Here is an 11,606-nt window from a genome sequence, read left to right as displayed (position 1 = left end):
GGCAGTAATTTAAGAATTAAAGGGGAATTCCACCAATATCTCATAATTTCTGCACAATTCAACTGTGGAAATATAAACAACGCTGCCTCTAAAAGCTACCACATATGAAATGGTTATGAATATGCTTGACATTCTTCTGAGACATTGTTTTACAATAGTTTTGAGAAGATTTTCAGCTAAATCGTATTTCTAAACTCAGTTCATTGCAGTGCACTGTGAGGCAGAATAGTCCCAGATTTATCACTTTTATCATCATCAACGGGAATTCCACTTACTTTTAAAAAATTCAGCATAATTGAGTGGTTAAAACATAAACAGAGCCATTCAGAGTGGTTTGGTGTGAAACGCTCCATTCTAGAGAAACTTACCGAGTCAGAACTGTTCACAGTGGTGGTGATAGGAACCAGACGTCCACCTCTAAAAGCTCCCTCACAGAAAGTTACTACATGAAATGGTTATGAATTCACTGCCTGATGACTGAGACACTGTTTTACGATAGTTTTGAGAAGATTTTGGCCTTAAACTCCATTTGTGGTGGAGGGATACATAATATGGGCGCTGTGAGACAAAATAGTCCCCAAAGAAAATGTATTATTTCAGATTTTCCACTATTTTCCCATCATCAACATTCCATATAAACTTAGAAGACTCGTGTAGGTTCACTGGTGGTTTTGGATAGTAAATAAAATGTCTATATCTGTGTTGTAGTCATGGTGACCCCTGGTTCCTATCACCACCACTGTAAAGACATCTGAACATTTCACACCAAACTCTGAATTAATGTGTCTCTCAGTGCAGACAATTTGAAAATTTGGTGGAATTCCCCTTTTAAAGCCTGAAAATGAACTGTATACAGGATATCCTGCCTAATTAGAAGTACTGGATCAAATTATATGATAACATTAGATGTAGTCTGTTACAACCCAACACTATGACACTAAAAATTGGAATCAAGTAAATTCATTACAGTATTTTTTCAATGTGGTCACTTAAATTCTTCAAATAAACAAAAGTACACATGGCACAACGAGAATAACTGGAAAAGCAGCAAAACAGACAACACATCCAGAATAAATGTAACAATTTAAACACAACGATACCCAAGAGGACCTAGCGTTGTGGGTGGACGGACGTTAGAGTAGCCCTCATTCATTTGATCCTGAGATCACAGTCATTAAGGCAGCATGCTCAGGTGGACTGTGTGGGACTGCAGTGGCCGACAGCAGCTTCGGGACGCAGGAGATTAGCAGTATTACAGCTTTTTACAATCGCTAACAAGCATTTTCAGTTCAGTCAGCACAACAGTTCATTTTCTGAAACCTATCAAAACACTGCAAACAATGAGAATCAACACATTCTGTCCAAACACCAGCACTAATTTCCCTCCACTGATTTTTCAATATCCCTGCATAATTAAATGGTTAAGATTCGTTAGACAGTCGTTCAGAGCGGTTTGGTGTGAAACGCTCCGTTCTAGAGAAACTTACTGAGCCAGAACTGTTCACAGTGGTGGTGATAGGAACCAGACGTCCACCTCTACAAGCTCCCTCACAGAAAGTTACTACATGAAATGGTTATGAATTCACTGCCTGATGACTGAGACACTGTTTATGATAGTTTTGAGAAGATTTAGGCCCTAAAACTATTGTTTAAGCTCCATTCATGGTGGAGGGATACATGCAGGGTGTTGTGAGGCAAAGAAAACCTCACTATTTCCCATCATCAACATTCCATATAAACTCAGAAGACTCGTGTAGGTTCACGGGTGGTTCTGGATAGTAAATAAAATGTCTATATCTGTGTTGTAGTCATGGCGACCCCTGGTTCCTATCACCACCACTGTAAAGACATCTGAACCATTTCACACCAAACCACTCTGAGTGCATTTCAATCACTGAATTATGCAGAAGTTTTGAAAAATTGGTGGAATTATTCTTTAAGAAACACAAACTGCTGGGCTGCCATTACATAACGGAAACCTTTAAAACAGTAAATAAGTTCTGGTTCTCTATTTTGCTTTGGCCTGCTGTTAGTTTGATTGAGCAGTAAGTGAACATAATATAGCACGTTTTCCATGACAACAGAATTTACTGCATTGAGGCTGCCACTACAGGATACACAGCAAATTTGGGTTTTGTATTTGGGTCATCCTCCATTTGGAGTGGGAATTCAGCTGGATACATTTTTAAATCAATTTCTTTCATCCCAAAACTAAATAATATTAATATGTCCATTAACATCTCCTTTTATAATATATGCAGAAAGGTGAGCTTAATTCAAAACATATTTTACAGTCGCTGGTGTTGTATGAATATCGTGTAACACCAGTGACGGTGACTCCAGTGACATTCCAGTTAAAACTGAGGATTCTGTAAATCGGCTGACTCATTGGCTGATCAGGTGACCTTGTGAACTATTTAAAATCAGTCATAAAAATGATATAAATGGCATTATTTTGACAAATTTTTAATTACCCAGCCATTAAAGCACAAAACACAGATGACACATAGAAGTTATGAGCTGCCTGATAAACAAAATTATTAATAAAGTAATGAAATATAGTGAGCGAGTGTGACTCGGCTTCTCAGGCCTTGAGACGCTTCCTCTCTGATGAGCCTCAACCCAAAGAAGCAGTTTAATAGAGCTGAAAATACTGTGTTAAAATGTAAAATAAGAGTCCTGATAACACCAGTGACCAAAATCCCTGTGACAAATAATTTTTTAATTAAATGTAGTATAATGTTAATTATATAAAAAGTAAACATGAAACTGTTTTATACAAACTCCTGAGTTAACCCTCTTAAAAATACTGTTTTATATTAAAAATGGTTTCTCAAATGTTGAAAATTGGTTTTGTGATGAGCTGTTTTACAGATGTGACTATAAAACAGGATAAAAGGAGAAAAATCAGAGAATCATAAGGGAAAAGTGTTATTTAATCTCAGGTCAACTGTGTAAATGTACACACTGACTTTTGGAGCTGTGCCTAATATTTTAAGCATCTTTTAAACACCTGCAACTTTTGTGACATGGTTTCCCCTCTAAATGGAAAATGACCCAAATATAAGAATTTTGTTGGGGTTTGATTAAGGTTCTATTAGTATTTGTGAACAGTCCGGTACCAAACCTGTTTCATGGTTTTTGGTATTTGCTCAAGATCAATACAGTCAGGACCAAGTTACTTGGGTGTGCTCTTCTCTGTCTTTGGTAACATTTGCCACTGAAGCTAATGACAATTTAGCACTTTCTTTACTCTTCCAGGGGAAGATAAAGTCACCAAGCACTGTTAAATCACCAATAAGAGCACCAGAATGTAAGCTAGAATCGTAAGTTTATGTTTGATTGCTATTTTTTAGAATGATTACTTCGTAAGGAGTTCGCTAAGCTGCAATTAGCTAGTTAGCAAGCTAAGAGTAGCCTAATTAGAATGTATGCCTGCCTCCACAGAACAAGTATATTTGCTCTTATTTTAAACTTTGCTTATTTATAAACATGACTGAGTTTAATTTTAGACATTTGTGTGGAAAACTGCAGTACGCTATCTCATTTCAGAACAGTGTTAAGCTAAGCTAACTAATAAGCTAAAAAGCTATGACTACATATCAGCTAAAACAAACAGACGATGTACATTCAAAACCAAGAACCAGAACAGAACCATCACAATAACTATGATTAATGTATTTTTTCTTTGGTCATGTGTCCAAGACTAAAGCGTCCAGGCTAACTGGCTATCTTGCTTTCTGGTTAACTTAGCTTAACATTATTTGTGTCAACATTAAATGACATAATGTGCTCACACATTCACACAAGTGTCTACAGTTACACAGACTTCTGTAGAATCAAATAAAACTTTGATTTTTCTCCGTCAAATGTGACACTATGAGCAAAAACATTGATTCTATAGAGGCTGGCATAAAGCAGCAGCTTCTAACCCTAACGCTTTATAAAGTAATAATTCTAAAAATAACAATCGATACATCATCATCCCGGACAGCGAGCATATATAGGTCCGCATGGAAGCTCTAACTGGTTTTTAAACTCCTCAAATTTTAAATGCACAGAGGCTTTTATTTTGGAAAATGAAAGACAAATATTAAACAATTTAGAGAAAAAAAAAATTAGGCCTAATATAAAATTACCTCATAGAAAATGTTGTTGCTGACTCTGCGCTAGATTAAAATGATTTACTAAACTGATTTACAAAGTGTAAGTAAAGAAGAGAAGAAAGGAAAAATAAGAAAATTGGACTATGAGTGGAAACACTCTGCTTAGCCACCGGTGGGCCGCCCAGAAAACACTGAGCACCAGTGGACCACCAGCTTTGCCGTCAGCGGGCCAACAGTGGTCCACTATCCTCTTGTTATCAGGGATCTAAGTTGTATTCTGAGGCTCGTATTGGAAAAGTAGCAGTGGTTGGTGACGTTGTCTTATCCACAAAGAGTAAATAATTCACTAAATTGTTGTTAGCTTCAGCTGCAAGTGCTACCAAACACAGAGAAGAACCCCCTCGAGTACCAAAAGGTCCTGCTGGTACTGATCTTAAGCAGGTTCCGAAAACCATAAAACTAGTAATACTCTTACTTCATTGTTAAGTTTTGGCTGGAAACTAAAGGGTTGAATCCTTAAAACACTCAGGAGAAAATGATCCAATCAGTATTGTTTTCCTTCTGTGGTATCTAAGTCGATACAGCCAAGCGAGCTCTCCCATTGGCTAGGAACCTCAGGAGCTGGACTGAAGGCCTTACATGTTAGATTAACTACCAGCATAATTAGGAAGCGACAGAGGAATCGACAAGTCATGTTTATGGGAGCAATTTTGCGAGTGAAAACATCACTCTGAGTCTTCTGGAAGTTCTAGATACATCACTGGCTGTGAATACGAGCCGTAGCGTAAGCAGGTTTCGGGTAGTTGCTAGGAATGGAAAACAGCAGCAGAAGTCCTAGGCCCGGAAAATTGACTGAAATAGTCACTGTAAAACTGATACATATGTGCTCATATATATGTCTGTTTCAATGTAAAACATATGGAATGACTTTTACAAGCTTCAAATGTCCAAGTTTAATCCAGAACTGCCAAAGAAAGGTTCATGCTCATTGCTATTAGCTTAGTGCTAACATTCTACTGGAATCTCATAGGGGTGCTGGCAAAAATTAGCATTATCATAGAGGTTTTTTTCCATGTATGTGACCATGTTTTGACATTTGTGGCCCAGACTGAAAGCATAACGCTAGTAGTCACGGTTTGACACTGAAAATCACGCTCAAAGTGCTGTTAGGCTAACTGTGTGAAGAGCTTTAATAAATGCACTGAGAATTTTAAAAATGCTTGTGAGCAACTGTAAAAAGTTGATTCAGCATCGGGACCAAAGTGAGCACTGTCCACTGTGTGGTTGTACTGACTCTCGCTGGTGCTGCAGATTGAACTGTTCTCTCTCCTTTGAGGAAAAAGAACCTTGAGAACAGTTTGTGGGTTTATTGTCGGTGCTGGATCAGAAGTGAATGAACGTTTCAGCTCTGTTTCTGTGGCTTTAAAGGGCCACTGTGAAGACTGTAACCCCAGACGTTCACACACAGACAAAGGACACTTTTTTAAACTCCTGTGTAGTAACATAATCTCCATAACAAGCAATTCAATCCATTACTTGGCTAAAGACTCAAAATACAACACTGACTAAATACTCATGGCAACGAAGAACAAATTACATTCCAATAATATCAATCAGAATGAAAGAAATAACCCATAAAACGCTGAATATTGTAAATCTAATAGATCAGCCCTTTTTGGTTTGTTTGTTTTGTCTCAATTCATTACATATATGATTATATAGCCTCTCATCACTGCTGTAAGAAAACCTTATATCGCCAAAACAGTAACTTAAGAAAACATTTTAAACTTGAAGGGCCTGTATTATGGAAGATCAATTCTTTTTCAGTTAGACGTAGTAGGTAAACACTGTTTAACTTGTCCAGTCCATATCTGAAACAGCCCAATTCAAATTCATTGCTTTTGTGACATCACAAAAACCAATATACACATATATCACTGCTGTCAGAACAAAACCGTATATCACCAAAATGGTAACTTTACAGGAGAAGGAAAAAACATACTTTACTTTTAATGTAAGTCAATGGAACCAGACGTTTTTCCAAGTATTTTTGGGCCGTTTCAGTTGATCCATTCGTCATGAAATTTACACACAATGTAAAGAGCAACAGTCATTTTTAAATTATAATTATAATAATTATAATAAAAACAGCCTGTTTAATTCTAAAAAATGTCATAAGTGGACTTAATGTAGGAAATGGGCCCTTTAATGTAGCCAATGGACAAGTAATTTTGGTCCACTTTTCATTAAACATCCACACAAAAGGGAAGCTAGAGCCTTCAAATGTACAAATTAGTTAGGAGGTTTTCTTATAACAGCGATGATTTGCTGCTATTTTCCAATAGACAGCGTATCTTTTGTGATTAATCGCTGTAATGAGCGGATGATATCTCCCCTGTGCCCTTTCCTTATGGGCGCAGCTGTGTTAATATCAAAGTGTCGCTGCTGACGGACAGAATTTGTAAGAACAAAGCATAGAACTTGATCCAGAGGGCAACGAGGGCAGAACGGAGGAATCTGAATGAAATCAAACACAAAATAAATGAATAAATCACTCAGTCGCCATGCAACACTGCCATAGACAGACACTGTCACATAAAGCATCTTCAGATGAACGGAGTGTTTACAGCCCTTATCGATCGGGGAGCAGAATAAGATGGCTTCGTTTGGCAGTATTCGCAACACAGTGAAGGCTTCTTCCGATTTCATTCGAATTTCAGTTCAGTCAATTGGCTTTTAGCTCCTTGATAATGTCTCAGTTTGGGAATGACTCATGTTACAAAATAGTGAAGCTGACTAAAATAGTAGTGTCTACACAGCCCAACATCTCTCTTTAGCTAATACAGTATGTTTACAATGGCTGTTTTAGCGGCTAAATGAGAGATGGCATGCATTATTATTCAAATTGGACTTTCATTCACTTTGCCCATATGCAGCTACTGTGACGCTCGGATGACTCCTTCAGAAAACGGCAGTGTTTTAACACAGTGTCACGGCTTATTTGAGATTCCAACGAGCAAGATATCAAAGGTGGCCGTTTTGAGTCACCTACTGAGGAACGTTTCACTACAGGACAACTCATTTCAACAAACACTGGCTTGATTCAAGTGAAACTGTACATTATGGGGGGGAAAACTGTGCTCCTCAAACAACGTGAGACGCTTTGAATTGGCTAATCTGCTCTCAGTCTGAGTAATGACACGCTAACAGGCTCACCAGCGTATTTCTCGCTCGTCTTGGTCTGTGTCCAAAGCGCCATAACTGTGAATAATCTGAGTAACAGTGGCACAATGCGAACATGTGAAGCAGGCTTCAGAAATTTCACCTTCTGAAGAGCCCTCCGTCTGGGCTTTCTGCACGGGGAGCTTCCAAAAAAACCCTTTAAATACGTTTCGCAGACACGGTGCGGCTATTATTCTCCGTGGAACCGAGCGTCATGTGGACCTAATCCAAAGCAGAGTCTCCACAAACCACCTGTGGTCACAAAGCGGCTCCCCAAAGTGCCATTTTCCATCCTGGAACGCTGTATTTACATTTACGTATTTCGCAGATGCTCTTATCCAGAGCTTATTATGCTAGTCGAATGTAGTATTGGGAGTCTAGCCCACTGACTCCTATTCGCATTGGTGTAGCATCCCTGCCTGGATGGGAAATCAAACTCTCAATCTTCTGTGTGGCGTTATCCACTGTGTTAGCCACTGCGCTAACCAACCTCATTGTATTTACAGCTCAACAGAGTAAGCAAGCTCTCCTAAGTCGCAGGGTCTTGCTAGCCTGAATGATTCAATGGGCTAGCCACTGACATTGAACGTTAACTTATTAATGTCAATTCCAGCTCCTTATATGTTACTTTGTTAGCTTTCCGTAAGTGGCCCAGGATTGCTAGCCTCATCCATGCTAGGTAGCCGCACCATCAGAGGGCAAAGTTAGCCTGACCGCTCCCCCGCCCCCTGTGGAGGCTGAGAAAGTGGCCGAGGCTGAACTAGGGCCGTTAGCCTCCATGGTGAAGAGTTTGCAGGACCTAGAGGGTGTGTTGTAGTCCGGCGCTGGGATGTTAGCGTTAGCAGCCATGGCTGAAGCTTCCTGTTCCGGGCTGGAGCCATGCGAGGAGCTGCTGGGGGAGTTTGTCGGGCTTAGCTGCACGGCTGTAGTATCCTGCATGGTGTGCTCGCTAGTTTCGATCTCAAACGCCGCCGTCCCGCTTCCCAGCCCCGTTCCCCGCCCCATGAAGCCCAAACCGCCACCTCCGGCGCCCCCTTTGGACCGGCGGGAGCCCTGCGGAGGCGGAAGACGGCTGCAGACACAGCAAGCGCCGAAAAAGGTGAAGGCCACCAGCAGGAGGATGGGTCCGATGATGATGGGAGGGTTGCCGGAGGGCATCAGCGTGCTAAAAGCGAAGGCGCCGACCAGAGTGATGTTGATGCCCGCTAGCATGATGCACAGGCCGCAGGCGCAGCACAAGGCCGGGGATGGAAGGCCCTGGGGACGAGATTTCCTCTTGCGACGGCTCTGCGGCTCCTTTTTGGGCACCGAGGTGCCCGAGCTTCGCTCGCTGCACACCATCTGGTCACGGCGACTCAAAATCAAGGCCACTAACTCATCCCACGAGAGGCGAAGCCCTTGGCAGGAGGCCACAGAAGAACGGCATTGCCAAGTCAGGGTCCTTTTTCCAACAGGCTACCTGTAACAAGTGAGATGAATAAACTTTACTGGGCAGTATTTGCAACAATGCACTTCTGATTTCATTTGATTTCAGCTCAGTTGGCTCAGAGCTCCTAAATAATGTCCCAGTTTGGACTGTTTTTTTGTTTTGGACAACAGTAGTCTAAGAACTCCTGCCCTAGCTTCATCCTCATGAACATTCAGGGAAAGAGAAGCAGGAGATAAAGGGGAGGAAAATGAGCATGATTGGACTCCGTCAGCGCTCAGATGCAGCGTACACGCTTTTCACAGTTATATCAGAAGCAGCATTCATCCAGCAAGGTCATGGCTTAGTCATGACGACTGCTGCAACGGCACCAGAAACCCGAGCAGCTGATGAATAACCAAACGGCCCCTTTGAATCACTGCTACTCTTCCTAGCAAACTACACCTGCGTAAAGCAAAGCATGTAGGTGGAAAATACAACAACCCTAATGAATCTCATTCAGGAGGCTGCTGGATGCAGGTGTTTCTGCCAGGTACTGACTGTCTGGTCACATGTGGGTGACAGATGAGCACCTTACTGTATATTTGTAACATCTTCAGGCATTTAAGAAGGAGAATAATCAATGTCTCACCTTAATAAAGGACACTACCTGGAAGGCTTCTAACCAGGGAGTCCGGAGGAATCACACAGGGCTTCTGGACAGAGGTCTCCACGGTCCACACCTCTGAAACACTATGTCTGTGTCTAGACATTGTCTCCCACAGCAGTCAGGAATGACTGAAAATGACTCTGGAATGGAGAAATTCAGAGCTCTCCCGCGCTGTCCGGCCGTCAGCGGTGAATACCGTCTGTTTTTATCGCCGTAGAGCCGCTGATTTGCGCTGTGACTGTAAATCCATCCCTGCAAACCCGCTCAGTGATGCTGAGGCGCCGCTGCACGGCTCAGCGTGACTGTGGTACTTAAGGAGAGTGCGGGAGGGGGCGGGGCGTCGCTGCGCCGCGATTGGCTGGCGAAGTCCCGCCTCCTGTGCTGTGATTGGCTAGCAGTCCGATCTCACAGGCAGCGCGCCGTTCTACTCTCACAAAAAAAGCTTCATCAGGTTCATCAGGGTTCTTTAGTGAAGAGAATGGTTCTATATGAACCACACGCACTCAAGGAACCCTTTGCATGACTGAAATGGTTCTTCAGATATATGGAGAATGTGCTGTAGATGGTTCTATGTAGAACCTTTTTTGAAAAGGCTGCTGCATAGCACCCAAAAGGATGCTTCTATAGAAGAACATTTTTGGGAGCTATAGAGAACCATTTTCAAAAAAGGTTCTGTATGGAACCATCTACAACACATGCTCCATATATCTGAAGAGCTCTTTCATGATGCACAGAACCCTTGAGTCATGCAAAGGGTTCTTTGAGTGCTTGTGGTTCCTATAGAACCATTGTCTTTACCAAAGAACCCTTGAAGAACCGTCTTTTTAAGTGTAGTATAATATGATAGCAATCAACTGTGATAAAATTCCAGGTTCTAGAATGGGGTGTCAAACTCAACCAGTAAAAGGGCCATAATAAAAAATCTCAACAAATCCATGGGTCAAATAACACATACACCGGTCAGGCCCCCTTTGTTAGCCCCCTTTTACCCTGTTCTTCAGTGGTGAGGACCCCCATGGACCCTCACAGAGCAGGTACTATTTGGGTGGTGGATCATTCTCAGCACTGCAGTAACACTGATGTGGTGGTGGTGTGTTAGTGTGTGTTGCGCTGGTCTGAGTGGATCAGACACAACAGTGCTGCTGGGACCCTCAAATAAAAAGAGCATCACTTCATTAACAGCTACTGGCGCTGCTCTGTAGGCGCCCCTGCCAGTCTGCAGTGACAGCAGAGGAGGGTAAAGTTCAGCTCCTCACTGCTGGGCTTTAGTTACATTTAGGACATCATATGCCTTCAAAGAGGGGGGCAATTATTTATTATCACCCACCTCTAATTCTTCACTGATACGAAGCTGAAGTCAGATATTCACCAGCCTGAGGCTTCAGAATGTAACTGCTGCACCATTTAAGGTGGAATGGGAAAGTTAGCTAGCTACTGAGACATCAGCACAACTAGTGATTTTTCCTGCATGTTGTGAAGAAAAGGACCAAAATACACTGAAACGACATTAAACTAAGATAATACAGTGGTTACTGTAATTTTTAACGGAGAAAATTCTCACATTTGTGGGTTTCTTTGGTCTCTTGTTCTCCATCTCACCGTTTTTGTGATGGGGGGCAGTTTTGGGGTCTACCAGCTCTTCCAGGTGGTTGTTAGGAGCCTCATTTTCTCTGTAGCTTTTAATCAGTTTTTTGAACTCCAGTTTTGGAAACTCAATTAGTTTGCTTTGACTTTCTTCTTCATTATTTAGTTGAAATTATCTTACATTAATTCTCAGAAATTTCTCCTGAAAAATGAGTAACTTGTACTTAATGGCTGTTTTGACTGGAACTTAAATAAATAAAGGGTCTCTGAGTTTTGTACAGTGCTGTATGAGCCAACTACGCCCAATGACAGCTGGGATAGGCTCCAGCACCCCGCCGCAACCCAGAAGGATAAGCGGTTTAGATGATGAATGGATGGATAGATGTATGAGCCAACTAGACTACGCAACTCCTCTAAATATGTATCACAAAAATGATGGCTCTTCAAGGGTTCTTTAGTAAAGACAATGGTTCTATATAGAACCATAAATGCTCAAAGAACCATTTGGTTCCTTAAAAGGGGCAATGGTTCTTCAGATTGATGGAGAATGTGTTGTATATGGTTCTATATAGCACCAAAAAAAGGATCTTATATAGTTACAATGTCAAGCTTGTAACAT

General features: G+C 41.5%; 1 protein-coding gene across 1 annotated transcript; it reads right to left on the bottom strand.

Moving 5' to 3' along the window:
• Positions 1–7,906: 7,906 nt before the first annotated feature.
• LOC118797397 (transmembrane protein 275) lies at positions 7,907–8,711 on the bottom strand. Its single transcript, XM_036556739.1, has one exon. It carries the CDS (start codon positions 8,667–8,669, stop codon positions 8,004–8,006), a length of 666 nt encoding a protein of 221 aa, XP_036412632.1. The 5' UTR covers positions 8,670–8,711; the 3' UTR covers positions 7,907–8,003.
• Between the last annotated feature and the right edge of the window lie 2,895 nt (positions 8,712–11,606).

The sequence above is a fragment of the Colossoma macropomum genome, unplaced genomic scaffold (assembly GCF_904425465.1).
Source record: "Colossoma macropomum unplaced genomic scaffold, Colossoma_macropomum, whole genome shotgun sequence".
Classification (NCBI taxonomy): domain Eukaryota; kingdom Metazoa; phylum Chordata; class Actinopteri; order Characiformes; family Serrasalmidae; genus Colossoma; species Colossoma macropomum.
The sequence above is the reverse complement of the archived record's forward strand: the minus strand, read 5'-3'. Positions and strand labels throughout refer to the sequence as shown.